Source organism: Monomorium pharaonis, chromosome 10 (assembly GCF_013373865.1).
Source record: "Monomorium pharaonis isolate MP-MQ-018 chromosome 10, ASM1337386v2, whole genome shotgun sequence".
NCBI classification, from domain to species: Eukaryota; Metazoa; Arthropoda; class Insecta; order Hymenoptera; family Formicidae; genus Monomorium; species Monomorium pharaonis.
The window spans coordinates 9,233,583-9,260,019 of NC_050476.1; the positions used below are offsets into that span (position 1 = coordinate 9,233,583).

Sequence of the window (26,437 nt, forward strand, 5' to 3'; positions counted from 1 at the left end):
AAAAAATCCGAGAAATGCTTTTGAAACATAAAATTTAGATATAGAAAGTCTGAAAACTTATGTGAAGAATTCTGAGAAAAATTTTTTACTAAAGTATAATTATATACATTGGCGCAAAAAAAACGAGACAAAAATTCTGACCGCATTTTTAGGCAATCTTTAAAGTGATGCAACTTTGCAAAAAATCATCCAAATTACATGTACTTTTTTTAATTAAAGGACAAAGACTCTACTATTGAGAATCCCTAGGCAAAAGTTTGATTTGTTATTAGGTGTACAAATAAGTTTCCGCCGTTTTTTATAAAAAATTGGGCATTTATTGTGAAAGAACGGAACCTTATGTCACCCTTAATGTAAGTGCAAGTTCTTCTTGCGTTTGGCACGAATCTTGATCCAATAATGCTTCCAATTCCGCGTCTTCGTACACTTTCGGTTTTCCGCTACGTTCTTTGTCTTCGATGTCAAATTCACCGTTCTTAAACTTTTGAAACCACTCACGACAACTTCTCTCACTTAAGGCAGCTTCACCATATGCTTCTACAAGCAATCGATGCGCCTCAGCTGCAGATTTATTCAAATTGAAGAAATAAATCAAAAGTTCCCGCAAATGACGCTTATTCGGCTCAAAACTAGACATTTTCGCACACAAAAAAATATATTATACTGATAATAATTCACTAATATTTCAAGGTTATGTCGTTGACAGATGTCCACGGTCCAATCTTACGATAATGGCGTTTTACACCTGACAATTTTAAACATAACTTACTGGTGGCGCCAACTTTTGTCAAACGGCGGAAACTTATTTGTACACTTAATAAGTGTGAACCTTTTGTATCGTATGAAAACCAAACATGTTTTTTTAATTAAAAAAAGTCAAAGTATGTTATCATTTTTTACAAGTTTTTCGTTAAAATCTTGCTAATGTTAATTCAAATTCTTAAAGTTTATTTTTTTTAAGTAATTAAAAAAAACATGTCGATACGATGTTTTTTGTTGATTGCACACGAATTTGAAATGTGCACTGCATTTTAGGGTATTTTAGTGAATAAATACGGTATTTTTTGAATATCATGAATTTTGAGTATTAATATAATATTGCACATTAATTTTATTTGTGTTTAACTCAATCATACCGACGTGTCATAGTGACCCGATGTGCACCACGTGGAAGTTGACGATCGAATTTTACACATCATACGAAAAAGGCCGATTTTTTAAATAAAATTCAAATTTTTATTTTTTATGTATAAGTATGTGTATATTTATGTGTGATCTGAGCAGGCTGCTAAAATGGTGAACCGTATTCATGATATTAAAAAAATACGGTATTTATTCGCTAAAATACCCTAAAATGCAGTGCAAATTTTAAACTCGTGTGCAATCAACAAAAAACATCGTATCAACATGTTTACTTTTTTGAAATTGCTTAAAAAAGAATGAACTTTAAGAATCTGGATTAATATTAGCAACATTTTAACGAAAAACTTGTGAAAAATTATAACAAACTTTTTTCAATTAAGAAAAATGTTTGGTTTTCATGCAATACACAATGTTTATACTTAACAAATCAAACTTTCGTTAGAGATTCTCAAAGTAGAGTCTTGGCCCTTTAATTAAAAAAAAAGTACATGTAATTTGGATGATTTTTCGCAAAGTTGCATTACTTTGAAAATTGCCTAAAAATTCTGTCAAAATTTTTTTCTTATTTTTTTGCGCCAGTGTATATGATTTTTTTTATTAGTACTTTTTTAAAAATATGTATTATTTTGCATAGTGGATCCTTTGCTTCTTCCTCCCAGACGTGAAACATCGAGAAGAAAGGCAAAAGAGAAAACGTCAGTAAAACAATTTTTAGATCGACAACAGGGTATAGATTACTTTGATAACGACGAGGAACAGGTAGATTCCGATTCCGATCCAGCATGGACACCTGCTGTAAAATTGATTGGCGATGAAGACGAGAAAAGAAAGAAACGCACAAGGCCCGTTATCACTAAAAAAATTAGAAAGATGTTAGAAGAGGATGACTATTCATCTGGTGAAGTCATCATTTCAAAAAAATTGACAAGGAAGAAATACGAGGCGGTCTCGAAAAATTCTAATAGCTCCAGCAAACTTTCGTGCAGAATTGATGAAAAATTAGCTGCGGCAAATGATGAAGATATTGATATCTTACCATTTAAGGTATCTATTCATATTCTGTAATCTTATTGTATTGGCTTATGTGTAAATTTTATGGACAACGAATAATCTTATTGTATTTTGCACGCAGCATTTGATAGGCAGTTCAGAAGACGTGGTAAATTTTAATATTATTTTAATTAAAATTTGTCAAATAAAAAATATTTGTGTATAATTTGTCATGCAAGAGGCTTATAATACTATCTCTATGTAATTAAAACATAATATTGAATTAAATTGAGAGTAGTAATTATTTTTCTTTACTTTTCAGTCTGGTGAATTTGTCGTGATTAAAACAGATTTGGATGAGGAAGAGGATCCTCCTCTTTGGAGAATAGATGGCAAAACATTACTTCAAAAATATCAGCCGTTTAAGTCCAATGGAAAAACTTTATACAAAAACATTCCTACGGTAAAAAATTGAAAGTTTTAGACAATGTTGGGCATTATCAATTAATTTATTTGTTAAAATAATTGACACAAAATTTATAATATAATTATAATTAAATGTTAAAGGGCATATATATCCTTAGACGCGTTAAAATAAAACATAATTTTACGAGTTTTTTGGAAAACGGAAATAAATAGAAAAGTTGTGTTTATTTTATTGAAAAGATTATATTTTTTTTTATTTGACATTTAAAAAAGAATATAAAATAACCTCAAATTTTCTTCGGTTTTAAAATTTACAGTAGCTATTTCTTTCAGTCTTCTTCTAAAAAGTGTTAAATTTCTACTCAGAGTGACAAACTTAACATTTTTAACTTGGCATATAAAAGCTCATAAATAGCTCATTATTTTTGTGTTATTTGTTCTTTTTTTTATTTTTGCAAGGTATAGAGGATCAGCTTGACAGGTACTTTTACAGAAACTCATTCGAAAGAAAGCAAAATGGCGCAAATTTTGTAAAGTTAAAATATAGATTTAGTTCTTAATGCAGTTGTTTTACGAAAGATTACGTTTAAACAAAATGAAAATTAATAAAACTTATCATCAATTTTTATTAATAATATTTTTTTGGATTGCGAAGAAAAATAAAGCGTTATAAAAGTTTTGTTGCAAATTAGTATCCAGTATCTAGAAAAGGTATGTAAAATTGCAAGTTAATTGGTCAAGCTGATTTCAAAATATAATGGTCACGTGTTTTAAATATAATTTGATACTGCTTTATATAAATTTTTAAACAGAATTTAAATATCAGGTAAAAATAAGAGTGAGCAGTATTCATTCTATATCAATAGAATGGATATTGTATTGGTCTGTTACACTAAAAATTCTGCATTTAATACCGGAAAAAAATTTGTACATGCTCTTCTATGGAATGACTGATATTCAAAAGTATTCTATGTGGGTACATATTTCAAAATGTTTTTATCTGAATTGTTGGAAACTGCGTTAAATTGTAGGTTTTATTTGTATTACTCGAAATTATAATAAACTGTGTCATTCTATGTTATAAAAATTACAAACATTCCGACAAAAAAGTGAATTTATGAGATAATTAATTTAAGTGGGCCCCTCTCAGATATTCACAATATCTGTTCTATTGCGATAAAATTGCTTTAACACAGAAAGCGCGTAAGTAGGTTTTTGGAATTTATGCATTAATATAACATATTAATTAATGAACTTAAATGTCCAATAATTTCTTATAATTAATTAAAATTTTTCTTAAATAGAGTAAGCGATTAAAAATTATTGATAAATAATTACAGTTAATTTATTCAATTACAGAAATAAATCAAATGTCGTTAGTTTAAAAAAGATAATCATTAATTTTTTATCATTATTTTTAATTATAATTTAATATTTTTTTATATTATATTAATCCATTAACGCCTAAACAACCCAATTTTTTTTCTCCAACTTTAGGCCAACAGATTTTAATGAAATCTTGATTAATTCATTTTAAACTTAACTTTTCTAGATGTTTTTGGATCCGCTCTTTATGATGCGATTACTTAGAAAAGTCAAAAATATAAATTTTTATTGTTTTTAGACAAATTTAAATAAAAAGTCACGTTTTTTCAGTCTGTTTTTTAAAGAAAACAACTGATTTGTTACGGAAAAATGTTGTTTTTATATTGAAAACTGCACAAAACATGTTATTAACATTTGTACTTTAAAAATATGTAGGTATTTTTTCCTGAATATGGCAAACTAAAAAAAGCATCCGAATTTTTTTATATCTATTTTTTCGACGTTTTCTTACTTTATAATAATAACATATTCATGGAAATTGGTATACAACCCAGATAGCAAAAAATATTTATAAAATATTTATAAAATATTTATAAGAAGGAAAAATATTTATGATAAATATTTTGTACATATTTTTATGTCCGAGTTTGTCAGGTATAAAAAAAATTATGATTAACATTTATGAAAATATTTAAAATAAATATTTATACCCTTATTATCAAATAATATAAAAAATATTTTAAATTTATATACCATAAATAGTACAATATATAGAATATATTTTAAAAATATATTCTATATATTGTTGATAATAATTTTTGTATCATTTCTAAATGGTTTATGAAAATAATTATATAATCTTTAAAAAATATTTTTTAAAAATAAATTTGTAAAATATTTATAAATATTTATGATAATATTTTGTGCTATCTGGGGGAAGAGTTTTGGAGGTCGCTGATTACGAATCTGCTGTCATATTTGCAAAATTCAAAATAACGGATCCAATATGGACAAATTTTGGAAAATTCTTTAATTTTCCATGAAAATTGATATATAAGAGTTTTTCGTATCATTGATTACGAATTTGCTGTCAGATTTGTAAAATCAAAAATGGCGGATTCAATATGGCACTCTAAAAGTTAAAAAAATCGATGTTTTGAATAGAAACAAACGTTTATCTTTTGTCAATATTTCTTGGAACAAGTTTCATGATAAATTTTTGTAGATTATAATAAATCTTTTTTGTAGTATTATTTGAATAAAGCATTGTTAACTATTACATTGTCTTTCATCATTGTCTTTCGCCATTGATGATTAGTATTATAAAGTAAGAAAATTTGAAAAAATAGATATAAAAAAATTGGGACGCTTTTTTTAGTCTGCCATATTCAGAAAAAAATGAGAAAAAAACGTACATTTTTAAAGTATAAATGTTAATAACACGTTTGCAGTTTTCAATATAGAAACTATTTTTTTGTAAGAAATCAGTCATTTTCTTAAAAAAAAACAGGTTAAAAAAATGTAATTTTTTGTTTAAATTTGTCTAAAAACAATAAAAATTGATATTTTTGACTTTTCTAAGTGGTCGTACCGTAAAGAGCGGACCCAAAAACATCTAGAAAAGTTAAGTTCAAAATAAATTAATCAAGATTGCATTAAAATCTGTTTACTTAAAGTTGGAGAAAAAAAATTGGGTTGTTTGGATGTTAATAGGTTAATGTTATATTCAATAGTAACGTTATAAATTAGTAAATAAAATTCGTAATTTTATTTATTGATTTAGAACATCACTATTGAATATAACATTGAATATAACATTGAATATAATAATAATAACAATTAATAATTAATAATTTTTTAATTCGCAGTAATTATTTTTAGTAAATTGATTACATTAATTACAATTACAATTTATTTTATCGATTTTAATGTTAATTGATTAAAACCGACTTATTTAAAGATAACTAAAAAATCGCAATTTTTATTATAAATAAAAAATTATTTTTAAATTTTTAATTATAATTAATAATTAATTGATTAAATTTTGTTTAACAATAATTTTAGAATATATAAAATTTTAATTTTTATTTTTTAGTATTCTGCATGGGTTTCACAAAATCGTCACATATACCAACAAGTACCGGTGAAATTCTGGCAGCAGGGCAAGACAGAGACAATTGTGGAATTTTTGAGGGATGAGATGATCATTGACGACAGGTGAATATTAGTACAAAAATTAAAAGTTTTTTACAAAAATCAAACAAGTTTAAAAAATAAACTTTTCAAGATATAAAGAAAATTTCTTATCTTTAAACTGTTTATGAAATAAGTTAATTTTTTTCCGTTAATTAATATTTTGTAATAGATATAAGAACTAAGTTGTTAGCTTTAATTAATGTTTTGAGGATTTATTCAGGGAGTCAGTATTTCTTTAAGAATTAAGAGAGAAGTAATAGAAAACCTCTAAACTTGTTTGGTTCTCGCGGAGATTTTATATAACTACTATTTGTTTATCTTCTGTGTAATATAAATGGAGTGTGTGCGCGTTATCCCTTTCTTCCCCCCCTTCCCCCCCCCCACTACACATCATTGTCTACCAAAGATTGTTCTCTTGGCTTTTGTTAACTTTAAAATCTATTGTAGTAATATGTTTAGTTGGAAAAATATACATATATTGGAGTTGCAAGTATAAGTGTATAATTTATTATATTTTTTATCTGTGTGTATATAGGTGTTATAAGAAAAATTTACACATGCAGGAATTGTATTCCTCAATGCTCGGCACGAGGTATATCTACAAAGTACATGCGTTACTAGACGCGTGGAAGAGATCAAAGAATGAGGAGAAAAACTATTAAAATGTATTCATTTTAATTAATTATTGTTTCTTTATTATTACACTAGGGAACATTGATTTGTAAATAGAAAGTGGAAGACCGTGCGTTTTTTATTTATTTTTTTTCACGCTAAACACGAATTTGGTCTCAAAATTGACTTAAATTTTTGTAAAAACGTGATACACAACTTTTGAGACCAAATTCATATTTAGCATAAAAAATATATATATAGTAAACGCCTAGTAAATGTCCGCCTGTAACTTTCTTTTCACATAAAAAAGTATAAAAATGTTCTTTAGTGTTATGTAATAATTTTATTACGTAATAATAAAAAAAAATAAAAATTAAAAATAAATAGTTTAGAAAAGTTTGAAATAATACTTATTTAGACCAAAATATTTAATGTTTTAAAAGAAATTATTAAAAAACTAATATAAAAATTTTACAATAGCAGTCGGGAGACGCCAAGCTAGTTTTGAAAGATACACAATGCTGCTCTTGTAAAATTTTAATACTTGGTTTTTAATTTTTGAAGCATTGTTAAATGTTTTTTTTAATATTGCAATTAAAAATTGAACTTTTAAGCTAAGCATTTTAAATTTGTCTGTAGCAGTTGGGAGTTTTTATTTTTTTAGTTTTTAAATATATTTAATTTTATTTTTAAAGCTGCGCGAGTCGTTACGATTATAAAAAATGATAAAGAAACATTAACCCTTAGAGGACTGGTATGACGCCATATGGCGTCATGTCCTGACTCATACGTACCTGTCCTTGTTTAAGTCCTGCGTAGAGAGGGTAAACTAAAATTCATTTCTATGGGAATTACGAACTTATTTCATTTTTAAAATCCCGGTCCTTTAAGGATTAAATAACTTTAAATATTTAATTAAAATTTTGTATAGTACATTTTTAAATTAAATTTAAATTTAATTAATATTAATATAATACTCGTTAATGCAATATAACTCAAATTAGTGTAATTTGTTAATCACGTATTTTTTAAAATGCAGTTCTTTTGCCTTCATTGCTTGAGTAAGTATTTACAAGTACAACACATATACACACGAAGCGCGTATGTATGGATTGTTGGAAGCACAGGAAAGATCAAGGAACGAAAAAAAAGTATAAAAACATACACTCTTAATTATTAATTTATAATTATTAACTTTTTTATATTTATATGCTATAAAACAATTTTTGTGTAAATTTATAGTTATTATTGCAGATCATTTTGAGAATCTGTGATCTTTTCCGTGCTTCCAGTGATACGTACATATGTGCTTTACATGTATACTGCGCGCTAAGGTCCGAGGGACACAATTCTTACAAGTAAAATTTGTCCCGTATAAATTTTTATTATAAGATAACACCTGTAATACACACTATATATACAGAGTGTTCCTGAATAAATTATTTTTATTTTACAAAGTGAAAGAAGGCGAAATTTTAAAGTAAAAGTTAATTTACCAATTTTAGCTCAGATTATTATTTATATACTGAATTATTAATAAATAAAGTGGATTAATCAGACGGAGCGCGGTCGGAGTATGCAGAATCATAGCGTGCCGTGGGATTCCACGGGTTCAACGCGCTTATCATATTCCTTTACTTAATAAAACTTTATTTAATTTTTTATATTAATGAATGATTAAATAAGTAAATTTAAATTAATAAATAAATAGAGAAATAAATAACTAAATAAACTAATAAGTAAATAAATAAAAATAAATAAGATACCTGTATCCAATATGGCTCCCCAAGCTTCGGAGATTTTTCTAATTTTTTGATGAATACGAAATTGAAAAATAAAGGTCAGATTTAACATAGGAAACATTTCTGAAATTAAAAAAAATATATGAAATATTTCTAATTATTTATATAAGTATAGTAAAGATTTAAAAAAATGATAGAACTTGGGCCATGTTGATTACATATATACCCAATATGGCCCAATTATGTATTTTCCTCTTTTTTGTAACTATTTTTTTTAATGCGAAATAACAGAATTAACATGTTTAATTAAGCATTTATTAACATACTTATGGAAATAATTATACACACAGTTATTTATTAAACAACAAACTGTGTTTATTGACTACAAAAGGCGTTATCTTAACTTTTACCTGTCAAAAAGCTTCAACTAACTAGAAAAAGACATGAAATACATCAAAAATTAAACATCAAATAAAGAAACAGAATCTTAACTTTCTTGTATATTAATAAAATATATTGTGTTTTTAGTAGTGTCCCGAGCCATAATTATTTCACAATACAAAGAGCTTTTTTTTTTAATTATAAATCAGATGTTTTAATAAAATAAATACAGTTTTGAAAAGTATAAATAAAGAGCTACAATAATATGAATTGTGGATATTTATAATTGTTACATGATAGTTACACAAAGTAAAAACTTATCTTTGAAATTTTAGATTCACAAGAACACTATTTGAATAAAGTGTGATCACAAGTAGAAAAGAGGTATTGAGCAGTTAACTAGCATAAATACATCTTATCGACTTTCTCAGCGATATATTAGCGTTATCTGTGAAATTCACTGTGTAACTATTTGAAAATGATGGGTGAGTCAAATTGGGTACATGGCTATACAGATACCTTATAATTAGAAATTATTTCAATTTCTTAACATTTTTTATTTTTAGTTATTAATTATTTATTTGTGTACTTATATTTATTTAATTGTTTAAAATATTTAATGCAATTACTTAATTCTCATAATTGACTTAGCAGCGGTAGACAAAATTAACTACAGAGAGTTTGTTATACATACGTATAAAAAGATTGTTGAAAAATTTTAAAATAAATTGTAAGCAACTTATTTAAACAATAAAAAAACATTTTAGCATGTGTCAATCATTAGATTCTGATGAATTTTTTTCGTAGCGACGGAGTTCAATTTTTACTTAAAATCAGTTGAAAAAAAGTTTTAAAAAATTTTGCATAATTTTAAATAATTATAACACCGTCAAAAATTATCGCATTATTTTTCAAAAAGCATTTTGAAGTTGGAGCTCTCTACTTTTGAATAAATTTTAGCGATTTCAATTATCTTTTTTGAGTGGTTTGAGTTTGCCTATGTCAATATGGCCATGGTCCCGATTGCCCATGTCAATAATGGCCACGATCCCGATTGCCCAAAGGGCGAATTGGCAACGTCAATATTGCCGACGTCAATATTGGCCACGCGTCAATATTGGCTAAACGGACACAGTTATTGAGATTAAGAAACCGGTGTTTATAAGGATCTCGTTTTGCGTGGGCGCACACACACACACACACACACGCGCGCGCACTCACGCACGCACACACACACACACACACACACACGGGTGCAAAGAAGACTTTAGCCTTCCGCACCCACCCGTCGATAGGAGGAATGCCTTGGGCAGAAATGTATGTACCCAGTGAACACATTTTATAGCGGCAATATAACATGGAAGTTACATGTAATTTAACATTGTTATTCTTGTGATATGTAGGTGCTATATGACATGGAAATAACCTGTTACGTAATATTTGTTATACGCAAGTGATATAGCTGTTATACATCGTTTTGGCGTTACAGTTATTCAACAAAAATTGTATAATCGTAACATAACACGTTCGTATCAATGTTATTACGGAACGATGCGTCGTAGTTGACTCCGAAATCAGACAACATTATAACATCCTAAATGACAGATCTATTTGATATTAAAAAAAATTATTATAAAGATAATGTTTTCAAAAATAACGGTTTGTCTACAATTACTGCGCACAAAAAATGCACAAAATCTAAATTCATCATGTGCTGAACAAAAACAGAATAATAAATGTATACTATTCAATTTTTCTTAGAATTATGATCTATATAGTTAACCATCTAATTAATCATTTGAACGCTTCAAAGATTTGCTAAATAGATCGCAATTTCCATTAAATTATTAAGGTTATAGAAAAAGATAAATTTAACAATGAAATTAATAAGTAAATAAATTAATGCTATTTATTTTTAATGTTTTGTAAAATTTAATTGCTTTTATAAAAAATAATATTAGTTGCGTCAGTTTATAACATATAGGTATATGTAGACAATAACAAGTACCCATATCGATGAGTCAAATTGGCGTAGCAGGTAGAGTACAAGGTTCGTCATCTTAAGGTCCCGGGTTCAAACCTAGCAGCGGCAAGTAAGAATAAAATAAAAAATAACATAATTTAAATTTAATTAATTAATAAAAATTTGTCCTAAATTTAGTATGTGCTGTTGATAAAAATAATTTAAAAAAAATGAAAACTTTTTTAATTTTATTTTTCTTTGTAACTGTTGTGTGACGGTTAGATAACATGTAATTATAACATGTTATATTGCTGAGTCGGAAATTGTAACTTACATGTAAGTTATGTGTAATTTCAGAGTAACGTAACCTGTTATATTCGGTTACATTGCTGTTACACTGCTGCTATATTACTGTGTTCACTGGGTATATTACTGACGTGGCCATTATTGACGTGGCAATATTACGCGTGAACATTATTGACGTGGCCAATCCGTCCCGTGGTCAATCGGGATCGTGGCCAATATTGACGTGGACAATCGTACCGTGACCAATTTGACGTGGACAAACGGAATGCTCCCTCTTTTTTTACAATAATAAAGCTTGACCCGTTAAAATAAAAATTTGTTATGCAACGTTGCTGCATTATACATTCTGTGGAAAAAATCGGAAAGACTTTCTGTTACAGCGGAATTTTTTTCTTTAATTTGAGTTCATTACTGTGCGATATTTTTGGCTGAGTTATTGAGATTTTAAGAAAAGATAGTTATTTTGATTTTTATCGCTTATTACTCGTGAATCGATCAACGTATAACGTTCTGCAAAAAAAAAAAATAGAAACTTGAAAGTTTTATGAAAGTCAAAATGACCATTGTTTTCTAATATTTCAATAACTCGGCCAAAAATTAGACAGCAATAAACAATCACTCTGTAAGATTAGTCTTTATTCAATCCGCGACTGCAAGTTTGTTACAAGGGAGGACCCGAATCGGACGACGCACGTTGTTGCCCGCCGGTCGTTCCGCCATGAGCTGCCGTCCGCGTCTCTCCTCGCCAGCGCCCTCACTCGGGTCTTTGCACGAAGCCTTACACACACACACACGCACACACACACACATACGAACAGGCTTACATACGCATGGACAGACTCATACAAAACGCTTTAGATATATAACTCGCTTACAACTCAAAATAAAGGGAAAAGATCCCGCTGTAAGATGCAAGTAACAGAAAGTCTGCAATTTTTTTTATAGCAGGTAATGCAGCAAAGTTGCATAAAAAATTTTTATTTTGACGTGTCAAGCTTTATCTTTGCACCGTTTCGTAAAACGTACATGAAATTGTCCAAATTTATTCGAAAGTAGAGAGTTTAAGCTTTAAAATGCTTTTTAAAAAGTAAAAATGCGATAGTTTTTTGCGGCGTTATACTGATTTGAAATTATGCAAAATTTCGACACTGCGTAATTTAAGAGAATTTTGTTGACCAGTGTGTATGAATACATGTATATTGTGTGTGTGTGTGTATATATATAGATATATATATTTATATATATATGCGTGCGTGCGTGCGTGCATGCGTACATATATATTTTTTGACGGGTATATATTATATACTAGCTGTACCCGGTTGCTGTGGCTCACAAGGAGATGCTAACATTTGCTACGCCTACTTTTAAACGAGCAATAGTGCATTTGAAAGGAGAGGTGAAAAAACCGTGTTTTGGCTTTTGGGTGAATGGGATCTAGTTTCTGAGAAAATTGCTTTTAAATGTGTGCATTTTTGACCGATAAGGTAAGTACAATGGAAAGCCACTTTTCGACATGAAGCGCGGTGGCCGTGGGTGCTAAGTGCGCGTCTACTGTTTTGCTATCCGTGTGAGCTGGGTTCAAGACCAGTTGTAATAATTTTTTTTTAAGTCTATGCTAATTTTTTTTTTATTATTTACAATAAAATTTTGCGGTTTTAATAAATATAAATTTCTATAATTTTATAATAAAAAATACATTTTTATTTGTTATAAAATTCTTATATTCTTGTACAATGTTGTGGGTGAAAATTTACATAAAAACATTGGAAACAAATGTTTTCTCGCACCATAAACATATTATAAAAGTAACTCGCGTGTTGCAAATACATTTTTTGTTATGTACGTTGGGTGGAAAACACAACTGATTAACATTAAAATAAAATATGTCACGTTCATTTGCTACCTTTGATGCGTACCAAACAAATTTGATCATGTTAAAAAAATGAATGCGACATTGTACAAGAATGTCAAAACTTTATAATAAATAAAAATGTATTATTTTTTATTCTAATAAAATTATAGAAATTTATATTTATTAAAACCGCAAAATTTTATTGTAAATAAAAAAAAATAAAATTAGCATATGAACTAAAAAAAAATTATTAGAACTGGTTTTGAACCCAGCTCACACAGATAGCAAAACAGTAGGCGCGCACTTAGCACCCACGGCCACCGCGCTTCATGTCGAAAAATGGCTTTCCATTGTACTTACCTTACCGGTCGAAAATACACATATTTAAAAGCATTTTTCTCAGAAACTAGGGCTTATTCACCCAAAAGCCAAAATACGGTTTTTGTTTTTTCACTTTCTCTTTCGAATGCATTATGACTCGTTTAAAAGTAGGCATAGCAAATGTTAGCATCTCCTTGTCAGTCTGGTTTTTTTTTTTTGTAAGTTTATATTAAGCGCATGTTTCTAATATTGTTTTTCGCGCGTGTATAAGAAAGAAACACTCTTTGCAAACCTAAACATCTCTTTATTTGTTAACCAAAATATCAATAAGATTAGTCCGAACAGTAATACAGCTCCAATTAAAATTCCCGGATAAAATCATGCACTTGTTTTGCAAACATTTGTTGCTACCGTCTATCGATACTGCCCCACGGATGCTTCCCGGTGCCTGGCCTTATATGCTTCTTGCTTTTTTCGGGATCGGAGGGGAATTGTCTCTCGTTAATTTTCCAATGCTTGTGGGTATACAATATTTTTTGTTGTTCCCTTGTCTGTGCAGATATAGAGATTTTCTGGTTTGCCGACTCTTAAACACGCAACATATAATTGTCCATGTAAGAAGTAATTCTTTTCTAAATCTAAACCGCACAATTCTAAAGTTTGGCCCTGTGCTTTGTTAATGGTGATTGCAAACGCCAATCTAATTGGATATTGCATTCTCTTAAATTGAAATGGCATATCCGTTGGAATCATAGGAATGCAAGGAATGAGGACATCTTCACCTTTGAAAGATCCTGTTATGATTGTTGCTTCTACGATGTTGCTCATTAATTTTTTTATTGCCAGCCGCGTGCCGTTGCACAGCTTTGGCTGGTTGATATTTCGCAACATGATGATTGGCACCCCGATTTTCAATTGCAGTTTATGCGGGGGCATCCCTGGCAGATAAAGTGAATTCAAAAATTCTGTTGGATAATTAACCACTTCTTTTGTTTCCACAACTGTGTCGAAAGACTTGTATATGACTATGTCGCTTTGAATCTTAGACTGAATAATATTATTAAGTTTGTTCACGTCTTTGTTCTTTGTCGCAAGAATTGTTCGTTCACTCAGCCAATCGTGATTCTTATAATTGATTTAAATATTCGGAAATACTTCTTTAATCAATTCTTCTCTTGACGTCACTAAATTGCAGAAGTTATTAGGCAATGTAATTCGTCTTGTTGTCTGATCAACCTTTCTGTTCCCAATTTCAAGCAATTGTTGTGAAAATATCTCAGCTGTTTGATCGTTTTGCAGCTGCACTATTTGTTGTTAATTTTAACGTCTTTACGTGTCGCCACAAAGTAGAGTATTTCAGGTAAGCATTTATTTTGTCCGCTGGTGTCGATCTAGGAATTACAGGTCATGTTTGCCTGAAATCTCCTGCAAGCAATATTATTGCGTTCCCAAATGGTCTATTATTTCCTCGCAAATCTTGCAATGATCAATCAAGAGCCTCTAACAATTTTTTGTGCGCCATTGTGCATTTATCCCAAACAATAAGTTTGCATTTCTGCAATACTTTTCCCATGCCTGATGCTCTTGTAATGTTGCACGTAGGAAATTCAATGAATTGCATGTTTAATGGCAATTTTAAAGCGGAATGAGCAGTTCTTCCAATAGCAATGTCGCTGCTATTCCAGACGACGCAAAAGCTATGGCTATATTATTTGGGGATCTAATTGCTGCCAAAATCAATTTTAATAGGAACGTTTTTCCTGTTCCTTCTGGCGCTCTGAAATTATTTCCTTTTTTTTATCTTTTTATTTTTCTTGGATCCGTTTTCCTTGTGTTTTCTAGCTTCCAGATTATTTTTTTTGCGTAAATCTTTTTTCCTTCAACATTTTTTTCAAATTTAATTTGTGCTCTTATCAATAACTCATCCATACTATCTTTGATGTACAGGGTGTTACAAAAGCATCGGATTTGCTTAGCACTATGCGGTAGAGAATGAAAATCTAAGAAGAAATGTTTAATACTATTTTTTGATACAGTAAATAGTTTCGCTTTAATTTATCATTGTAGTAAGTCAATAAGCGCAGAGGTACAAGAGAAAGTCAGTGACGGAGAATGCGTGAAGTTGACTCATTGATATTAAAAATTGAAAAATGCTTCTAATGCTAATAATTATCAATAAAATTCTTTAGAAAACTATCAAAATTTTCAATAAAACTGTCGGTTACCGAGAAATATTTCCATTTTGACGGGACTTAAAAAATTTTCGAATCTCAAATAATTATTTTTAGATTGGACCAGTATTTTTACCGGAAAGGATAAACGGTCTCAATTACATAGAATTTTTGCGCGATGAGTTGCCAAATTTATTATTTCCTCTTGCTGCTATCAATGATATGCCATTATTTCGACGCAACATTATTTTTATGCATGATGGATGTCCAGCATATTATGCAGGTTACAAATGCTATAAATTAATTTTAAAAATTATTAAAATTATTATTATTATTATCATTAGAATTTACAACTATTAATATTACTTTGCAATGTTTTTTTGTATCATAAATATCATAAAATAACTTGTAATAATTTTTAAACTTTTGCTTTCTAATAGACACATAATGCTTTATTATTATTTTAATGTTTGTACTTTCGCAAAATTTAATTTTAAAGAAATTTAATTTAATTTATTTAATTTTTTATTTTAATTTTTCCGTCTTAATAAAATTGAATAAAAATCAATATTATTTTTATAAAATGTTACTTTTAATCAAATAGCACCTGTCCGGCGGTATTTAAATAACACATACGGAGATAATTGGATGGATCGTGGAGCACCTTTTTAGAAATGGCCACCAAGATCACCAGATTGGAATCCCTGTGCTTTTTTCTTATGAGGTGCACAAACAGAAAAAATATATTTTAATCGCATAGAAACGCAGGACGAATTGGTGGAGCAAATACAAATAGCATTTAATAATGTACAACGACACCACATTCGACATGCCACAGAAAGTGTCATAAATAGAGCAAATAAATGTTTGGAAGCTAATGGTGGACACTTTGAGCACTTGTTATAAGAAGCACTTGTTATAATGTTTTATCGTTTTATAATAAATAAATTTAATTATCATTGAATTTTTTCTTACTTCGTCTGATAGATAAATCTTTGTAAGACCTATAGCGGTAAAATTTTTTTCGGTAATCGGCAGTTCTGATAGCCGCCTGAAGAATTCTATTGATAATTATTAGCACTCAAAGCTGTAAGCTGTGGAATAAAAAATTTCTTTAGTTAAAGATACAAATTTGAAAATTTTTTAAGTCCCGTCAAAATGGAAATATTTCTCGGTAACCGACAGTTTTATTGAAAATTTTGGTAGTTTTCTAAAGAATTTTATCGATAATTATTAGCATTAGAAGCATTTTTCAATTTTTAATATCAATGAGTCAACTTCACGCATTCTCCGTCACTGACTTTCTCTTGTACCTCCGCGCTTATTGATTTATTACAATGATAAATTAAGGCAAAACTATTTACCGTATCGAAAAATAGTATTAGACATTTCTTCTTAGATTTTCATTCTCTATCGCACGGTGCTAAGCAAATCCGATGCTTTTGTAACACCCTGTATATTAATATTATATAATTTTAATTATTTTTAATTTAATAAATTTTTTTTCTTTTTTTAATTACTTGACTTTTTTTAATTTTTATAAAATTTTTAATATAATATGCTTAAATTTTAATTAATCCATATTAAATATATTAATTAATCTTTTTTAACTTACTTTAATATCTCTTTAAAATTATAAACACTTTTATTTCATTAAATTATCTTTTTGTAAATCTTTGATTTCTATTACAATATTTTGGTCGTACTATTTTCTTTTATGTCAAGTTTGGATTCGTTAAAATCTTCAGATCTATTATTTTCTTCTTTATTTGATTTTTTCGGTTTAACTTCTTCTAAATTAACGAATGTATATTTTTTAATTTACTAAAATTTTCTTTATTAATTTTTAAATTAAATCAATTGAATTCAATTACATTACCTATATTTATTTGTTTGACTCTGTTCGTGTGTACGTTTATTAAATTTAAAACACTTTTTTAATTAATTATTTCTATCTTATATTTGACAATTTTTCCTTTATTTACATCAAATTTCTGTGCGTAAGTGTAGTCGTGTTTGTGTGCGTTTGCGAGTGCCTTTGCGTGTGCGTTTATTTTATTTTTTAATAAAATTTACCTTTAGTACGACGTTCGAGTTCTCTTTCCCTCAATCATTCAAACCTTTGCCTTTCTCATTATTGTAATGATTTCTAGATTTATTTTCATCCATTGTATAAATTCCAATAATTTCTCTATCTTAAACTTTTATTTATAATCTTTCAAAAAAGAGGCATATGAATCTATCTGCTTTTATATTAATAATATTCTTTTTTTCACGTATAAATAACTATATTCATTATTTTAAGCCTACTACACACATTATGTACATTTTTTGATGTAATCTAAAGCGTTTGTGCTTACGCATCACGAACATTTACATTTTTATTTATATTTGACACTATTTTTCCAAAAGAACTTTAAAACGGTTTGTTTCTTAATATTAATCTAATTTTCCTTAATTAAACCCTTTTTTTTTTAAATTCCCATTTTTAATTAAACTAATAATAATTATAGAAATTAAAAAAAAAACGTTTAATTATGAAACAACCAGCATTTCCAAAATTTGTGATAAAGGCTGCCATTGGTTCCTAATTACCATATAGAGACATTTTAAAAATAGGTCGGTTGATTCTCTAAAATTACGGCCATCATTTATGAAACACTCAGTATATCAAAAATCAGATCCCATAAGAACACTCCCGTATTCAAATGCAATGTTGTGTCAAAATGTCAAAGCAATCGGTGAACTTTCGGAGATCTTAGAAAACGAACAAACGAACATTTACATTTTTATTTATACTATATATATATATATATATATATAGTATAAATAAAAATGTTCTTATGGAATCTGATTTTTGATATACTGATATATATATATACATATATATATATATATATATATATGTATGTATATATATGTATATACGTTAGTGCGTACATACATTTTCATTAAAAGGAAGATCTTTTCAATACGAAGGAGATCTTTAGTCCCCATACAATTTTTTTGTAAATTTATAAAAACGTTAACACCTTTTATATATTAAACATGCATATATAATTTCTCGTATTAAATAGAATAATTTATAAATATTGTATTTGATGAATACTAATAAGATTTTTTAACGGTTTTCCCTTAGCCTTGTGACCAATGTCGGTATTCTGTATGAGTTCCGCCAAATAAAATATTTTATTTTAATTTAAATATATGTTTTATTCCAAAAATTTACTTTTTTTGTTTTTAAGTTGATTTTTATTATTAAATGCAAATTATTTTTAATTCCTTAATTTAATTATAATTATGTTAAATATATATACACAAATATACATGCAAACGATATGCAATATATGCGTGCGTGTTAAATATATAAAAAGTGTTAACGTTTTTATAAATTTGCAAAAAAATTGTATGGGGACCAAAGATCGCCTTTCTATTACTAATGGATATTTTATTAAAGTCTCATATGATGCGCCTGCGCGAGAACAACCGGCCCGTCTATCAACACTGATATTAAACTTATTCGCCCGTGTCGTCTGCAAAATGTATATATATATAACCGTATAAATATATTTTCAAACTCATTAAATTAAAATATATAATTATATTATCTTTATTATCAGAGTGTGCTATGTGCATATAGTGTAAATAATATAATTATGCAAATAGTTATTGCAGTTTATATTTTATACTTCTCTCTTTATATTATATATTTTGTTATATTGTATTTGCAGTTTTAAATATTAAAAAAATATTTTGCTTTATATTAATCTATATTCGTATTTGTAACAATGAAAACGTACGCACATACGTATATATATGCTACTTTTAGTATTATGTAATTAAGGTTTTTATGTTCTAATATAAAAATATACGTAGGAGAGGCAGTTATTGAATGTGACGCGACTAAAGAAATAACGCAACTTCTAGCGTGGCACCTATAGCACAAGATTATCATCTTGTTTTGCCAATAATTGAGAATGATAGAACCAATATATTATTATATTTGGATGGATTTGGCTTTTAATGCTCTTTAATTTTTGTTCTTACAAAATTTTCAAAATTTTGAAAAAAGGGTTGGAGGGGGGGTAAATTAAAAAGTTTGAAATTTTTGAAAAATTTAAATATACTATTGTAAAGAGAATAAAATACTATAAAACTTTTGTATAAATCATTTTTTTATAAACTTTATATTTTCAAAGATATTCGCCGAAAACGAAAAAACGCTATTATTTTCGAGAGGTGGTTTCAACCCATAAACATCAAGATACGCCGCTAAAAAAAAATATGGGTCTAATTTTTTTTAATGTTCTACAACATATCCAAAGCTCATTAAAATCGCTGAGGGACAGTTCTGTCCGTTCCCTTGTAAGTGTGTCAAATTCAACCTAAGTAATATATACTAGGTATGTCAAATTTAACTTAAGTAATATATATATTTCCACAAAAATAATGATATGTAAATATTTTGCGCCAATTAAGAGTGAACACTACAAAATGAGTGTTAAGTTTTTTCTCTACAAAAATAATGATATGAAGAAATATGCGCCAATCTATAAAAATAGATGTTTATTCTTTGGCTGGCATTCATAGTTTGATTTTTCATTAAGCTTGTATCAGATTAGAGTTTGATATTGGGATTGAATTGAAATGTAATTAATTAGGAACAAAACCAATATTCTTTAACTTTGCTTTTGAATGGCCAAATTTCAATAAATATTTTACTTTAGAAACTTGGCGCCGCTAAACCGAATAATTTGTTTTAATAAAAAATCGCTTTCTTACAAATTAATTTATATATTAAAATAATATTTTTATAGATTCCTTATAAACTTAGTTATAAGGAATATTTCTTCATATCATTATTATTGTAGAGAAAAAACTCAACACTCATTTTGTAGCGTTCATTCTTAATTAGGGCAAATATTTACTTATCATTATTTTTGTAGAAATCAAGAAACACGGTAGTGCCTCGCGCCAAGTGTACGCGCAGCGAGGCACCACCGTGCTTCTTTTACGCGAGATGGCGTTTGCGAGAAGACCGTAATTATTGGATCTCAATAATGACTGAATCGATGGATTTCTCAACAGGGTTAATAGATAGCTCATACCCAATTTATATAATAAAAGTTTTTTTAATTTTCCGCTACGTGACTTACAAGCGGAGATATCGCGATTAAAATTTTTCGCCCAAGAATAAATTTGATTAAGAAACGTCGTAGTCGTTATTATTATTATCGTCGTCGCCCAGCTAAGTGGTGGGGATTTGTACTTTTACTTTTTTTGCCATCAGATGGCTGTATGATCAGATGTTTAAACCTTGTACCATATATATCTCGAGAACGGTTAGAGATATGATCTTAAGATAAACACTAGGATTATCAGAGGTTTTCGAATTAATTAATTAATTAATTAATTAATTAAACCTTGTAACGTGTATATCTCGAGAACGGATGGAGATACAAACTTGGGATGAGTACTAGTATTATCAGATGTCTTCGAATTAATTAATTAATTAATTAAACTTTGTATTATGTATATCTTGAGAACGGTTGGAGATACGAACTTGGGATAAGCATTAATATTATCAGAGGTTTTAAATTAATTAACTAAATAATTAATTAATTAATTAAACTCTGTAACGTGTATATTTCGAGAACGGTTAGAGATACAAACTTGGGATAAGCACTAGTCTTATCAGATGTTTTCCGATTAATTACTTAACTAAAATTGAATTAATTATTAATTAAATAATTAAATTTAAAACGTGCAAATCTCGAGAACGGTTGGAGATGCGAACTTGGGATAAGCAGTGGTATTATCGGAATACTTTAGAGACTTTATGCTTATCTATAATTAATTAATTAATTAATTAAACCTTGTATTATGTATATCTCGAGAACGGTTGGAGATACGAACTTGAGATAAGCACTAGTATTATCAGATGTTTTCGGATTAATTAATTAATTAAAATTTAATTAATTATTAATTAATTAATTAAATTTAAAACATGCAAATCTTGAGAACGGTTGGAGATGCGAACTTGGGATAAGCAGTGGTATTATCGGAATACTTTAGAGACTTTATGCTTATCTATAATTAATTAATTAATTAATTGAATCTTGTAACATGTGTATCTCGAGAACGGTTAGAAATACGAACTTGGGATAAGTACTAATATTATCGGATGTCTTCGCATTAATTAATTAATTAAATAATTAATTATATAATTAATTAAATCTTATACCATGTATATCTGGAGAACGGTTGGAGATACGATCTTGGAATAAGCACTAGTATTATCAGATGTTTTCGGATTAATTACATAATTAAAATTTTATTAATTATTAATTAATTAATTAAATTTAAAAAATGCAAATCTTGAGAATTGGAGATACGAACTTGGAATTAGCACTAGTATTATTAGATGTCTTCGGATTAATTAATTAATCCGAATCTATTGTAAGAAATTGTAATTTTAAGTAATTATTATTTTATTATGCAAGTTAGATTATAAGAAAGCTCTTTTGTATTAAAGCAAATTGTTCGATTTAACGGCGCCAAGTTTTTGTAATAAAATTTATATTAAAATATTTAATTATAATATTTGAACAAATAATTATTTGTAAAAGTGGGTGTTTTAGTTCGTACATCCATTTTTATAGTTGGCGCATTTTCTTCATATCATAATTTTTGTAGAGAAAATGAACTTTTTGTTCTTTTTGGGGGAAAAGACAATTTTATTAAAATTTTCTTTGTAGTGCACATTTGTAATGCTAAATAAAAATTATTTTGTACAAAAATAGATTTTTGAGGGCGTTTTATGCGCACGTATACTTGGCGCTTTTTTTATACCTTTTTTAAAAAAGGTAATTTTGTTGGTATTGTTGCACTTCCCGAAGCACTCTCGCACTTCCAGCAACACACTCTTCTACTCGCGAGCGCGGCGGAATAAAAACACGCTTTTGGCAAACGAGAAACTTTATTGAAAGCTGCGAACACGATTACAACTACTCCGAGCACGTTCGCACGAGTTGACGTCTCAGGAAGTTCAAAACAAAACCATTTGTTTATACATAACTAAGCAACGCCGAAGCCGTTAGACTCAGCTGACTGAGGCAATCGATATATTGATTTTTCGCGTTAAGCTTGCGCTCGCAACGCACGCAAAGCTCACGCTCGCGAAGCTCGCGTTCGCAACACTATATTTTACTTAAGTTAAATTTCACACACTTAGTATATATTACTTAGGTTGAATTTGACACACTTAGTATATAATACTTGGGTTGAACCATCCAATAATTTTTTTGCTTAAAAGAAAAACCAAACACTTGGCGCCTTTTTTTATCTTTTTTAAAAAGGTAATTTTGTTGGAATATCACGCATTTTATAGTGTTTATAGATCACTTAGATTGAATTTGATGTATGTATTACTTAGATTGAATTTCATAAAAAATGTCTTATTTGATACATAAGTAAATTATTTTTTTCTATTCCATATATCACTTAGGTTGAAGTTGATCAAAAGTTTTATCTTAAATTTTATCGTAAATTTTTCGTTAAAGGAAAATCACACACTTGGCACTTTTTTACCCTTTTTAAAAAGGTAATTTTGTTTGGATTCACGCATTTTGTATTTTTTTTATTTTAAAAAGGTACTTACTGCTTGAGGGTTTGTAAGCGCCGCCCCTATGCATACCGCCGCGGCTTGCGCCGAAGGCCCTTACAACTCTAAAAAACCTTTCAGAAAAATTTTACTAAGGAACTAAAGTTTATATAACGGATATAATACTATAAATTTTTAAATAAAATTTTCTTTTAGAGCATGTTTTGGAGCCAGACCTAAGTTGAATTTGATCAAACGATTATCTTGAATTTGTATTTTTCCTTAAAGAAGGCCATACCTTTTTACCTTTTTTTTAAAAGGATAATTATGTTTGGTCACTAAAATGTTATTTGATGTAACATAGACTAAGTGATATTTTATCACAAATCTAAGATAAAACTTTTGATCAAATTCAACTTAAATAATATATACCTTTGGATGGAAAAAATCACATTTACTTATATATCAAATAAATTCAAGATAATACTTTTTATGACATTTAACCTAGGTAATATATATGCGTGAGCTTCTTTCAATCACACTTTTGATTCAACCTAAATACATACGTATCACATTTATTTATGTATCAAATGAATCCAAGATAAAATATTTTTCATCAAATTTAACCTATGATGTAACATAGATTAATTAAAGCGAATATTTTAATCATTGATTAATAAATTGTATTATGCACAAATACAACTTTATTGTGTAAAAAGAACATTTACACATAATACAAATAATCAATCAATGAATTAAACAACTCGCTTCAAAATTTCTCAATTTTTTAAATATTTATAAAAATTTATTTTTTATATTAAATTAAGAATATATACTTTGCTGAATTGACAAATATAACTTTAAACATTTACACTTAAGACAAAAATCAATCAATGAATTAAGAAACTTGCTTCAAAATACACATTTTACATCACGCAACACCTCATCTACCTCATCGACACCAGTAAAATCTGAGCTATGTTACTCTCTGATTAATTAATTCTACATTGGTATCAATTATTAATTGACAATTACAGCAATAAAAATACACAATTTTACATCACACAGCATCTCATCTATCTCATCGACACCAGTGTAAAATCTTAGTTATGTTGCTCTCTGATTATTTAATTTTACATTGGTGTTAATGATTAAATAGATGAAGTGTAACGTAGAGTTGTGCATATGGTTAAATTACTGCGTTCGGCAAAGTCGTGATATCTCCTCTGATAGGGTACGTAGAGGAAAAATAAAAATAGTTTTCTTATACAAATCGACCCCAAGCTTTCGATTGAGCCTAGTTAGAACTCGATCCGTTTAACCGTTTCTGAGATCCGATAATCTCGGCTGCTCGCAAGTAAAGAGCACGGTCGGGCTCGCGCTGCGCGTTCACTTGGCGCGAGCCACTATCACGCCTCTTAATATACATATACACAAACACAGGGATCATACTCTTTATTTTTTTTATTATAGGGAAAAAAGAGGAAAATCTTAATAAAAAAAGGGGAGATTTCTGATGAAATAAGGGGAATTTTAATTGATAAGAAACAATTATATATAATGTAATGTTATTATTCTGAAATAAAAATAATCATAAAAAAACAAATTTTTTCAAACAAATTAAATTCTTTCTGTGTGATGTATGTATTATACATATACATGCACGCTCAACTTAATATCTTATAGACTTATATAATGTCTTACAAATTTACATAAATTAATAAAAGATCCAATGTTATCGCAGTAAAATAATTAATATAATTGTTTTATTTTATCACATTTGGATATTGCTTATTCTTTACTACTAAATGGATCACTGCCATTCTCACTAGCTTTAAGTTTTTTATTAACTGTATTCTCTCTCTAAGTTGAGATTTTCGTTTTTGAACTCTTACTCTTAATTTTTCAACTCGAACTCTTTGTTCTTTCTCTTTATTTTGAAGATTTTCTAAACTCTCTATTAATTCTTGTAAAACTACTTTATTTGTCACGGACTTAGTTAAATTTTTCAGTAATGTTTGCATTTGTTCAGATTCTTTGATAGTTTCTTTATACGCTTTCTCTTCAGATATTAACTGAGATTCTAACGTTTTTATGCTTTTTATCTCCTTTTTTCCTTCGCATGAACTATTAGAATTAATTTAGAATTAACGATTTCCATACAAAAGTATAATTCAGCTCTAGTTGCTGCTTCGGAAGTACTAAACAGTGATAATGGGATGACATTTTGTACTCCAATTTGTTGACTAGACGTTGATTCCACAGATAATTGTCGAGTATTTGTTGGTGAATTATTTGCTTGTATTATAGATTTTGTTACAGTACTGGCTAACTGTAACTGATTTGGTTTAATTTTGAACAAGTTTCTTTTATGCTTGTGTCACAGCATGTTGATTGAGCTTATCAAAACCTTTGCTTGATGAAACTTTACAATCAAATCTTACAAAAACAGATATATGGATCATTAGGAACTTTGGTTGTCTATTCAGATACAATATTCTTGTTATAATCGATTTTATTTAACCATTTGTTTTAAAATTTAGTCCGGTTCGAATTCTTACTGAACGTTTTTTCGAAGATAAATAATTGATAAGAATCTGAAAAAAATCAATAATTTGAGTAAAGTATAAAATAAATAATTATACATTTTTACTGTATCTAGCTAAATTTAAATATTTAAATTTTATATAAAATTTAAAATATAAATTTTTATGGAGTTTAAAAAACTAAATTTTATTTATCTCTTTAGTTTATTTTGTCACTGTCTTTACAATTACAGATTTAACATACAGTATCTCCCCCCCTCTCTTTCTCTCTCTCTCTCTCTCTCTCTCCTCTCTCTCTCTCTCTCTCTCTCTCTCTCTCTCTCTCTCTCTCTCTCTCTCTCTCTCTCTCTCTCTCTCTCTCTGACTCTGTAAACTAAAAAAGTTATACGTTAAAAAATTAATTTTATTAAAAATAATAAATCAATATTTAAAAAAGTTTTTAGGTAATGTGTATTTCAGTTTTTTTTTGTGCTAGAAAGCATGCTTGGTTTGCTGCGTGCTGCTCTATTTGAGGCTGAAGCACGCTGCTTGTTTCTTACACATTAGTAAGTTAGCTTAGTAGATAGAATTGACATTAATTTTTGCACGGCAATGTATTCCGCATTTGTTGTTGAAGTTGCTACAACTCTTTGCTTGCGTGAGAACTATAATATTGGACCGTTTTAGAATTAGTATCACATCGCTGACTGATTTTCGTATGTCGAGACACGATTCGTAGTCTGCATCTGAGTATCCCATTAAAACATTTGATGTTTTTGATAAGTTGAACGCAATCTCCATGTTACTTGTTCCAGCGACATATCTCAATACGTGTTTTGCAGTTTTCCAGTGTAGTTTTGAAGGATTCTTCAACTGACTT

The 26,437-nt window shown here is 28.4% G+C and overlaps 1 protein-coding gene across 9 annotated transcripts in view; it reads left to right on the forward strand.

Moving 5' to 3' along the window:
• LOC105833851 (uncharacterized protein YMR317W) overlaps nucleotides 1-26,437 on the forward strand; it is a 118,364-nt gene that overhangs the window by 39,239 nt on the left and 52,688 nt on the right. For 6 of the 9 annotated variants that reach the window (XM_036293281.1, XM_036293285.1, XM_036293284.1 and 3 more), the window contains exons 3-6: nucleotides 1,778-2,187; nucleotides 2,276-2,302; nucleotides 2,456-2,596; nucleotides 5,981-6,102. In XM_036293281.1, coding sequence (XP_036149174.1) covers nucleotides 1,778-2,187; nucleotides 2,276-2,302; nucleotides 2,456-2,596; nucleotides 5,981-6,102 — 700 coding nt within the window. Of the gene's footprint in view, nucleotides 1-1,777; nucleotides 2,188-2,275; nucleotides 2,303-2,455; nucleotides 2,597-5,980; nucleotides 6,103-6,616; nucleotides 7,061-26,399; nucleotides 26,428-26,437 lie in introns of those variants that run through there. The other 3 variants (XM_036293287.1, XM_028192888.2, XM_036293283.1) reach the window with 3 other exon arrangements.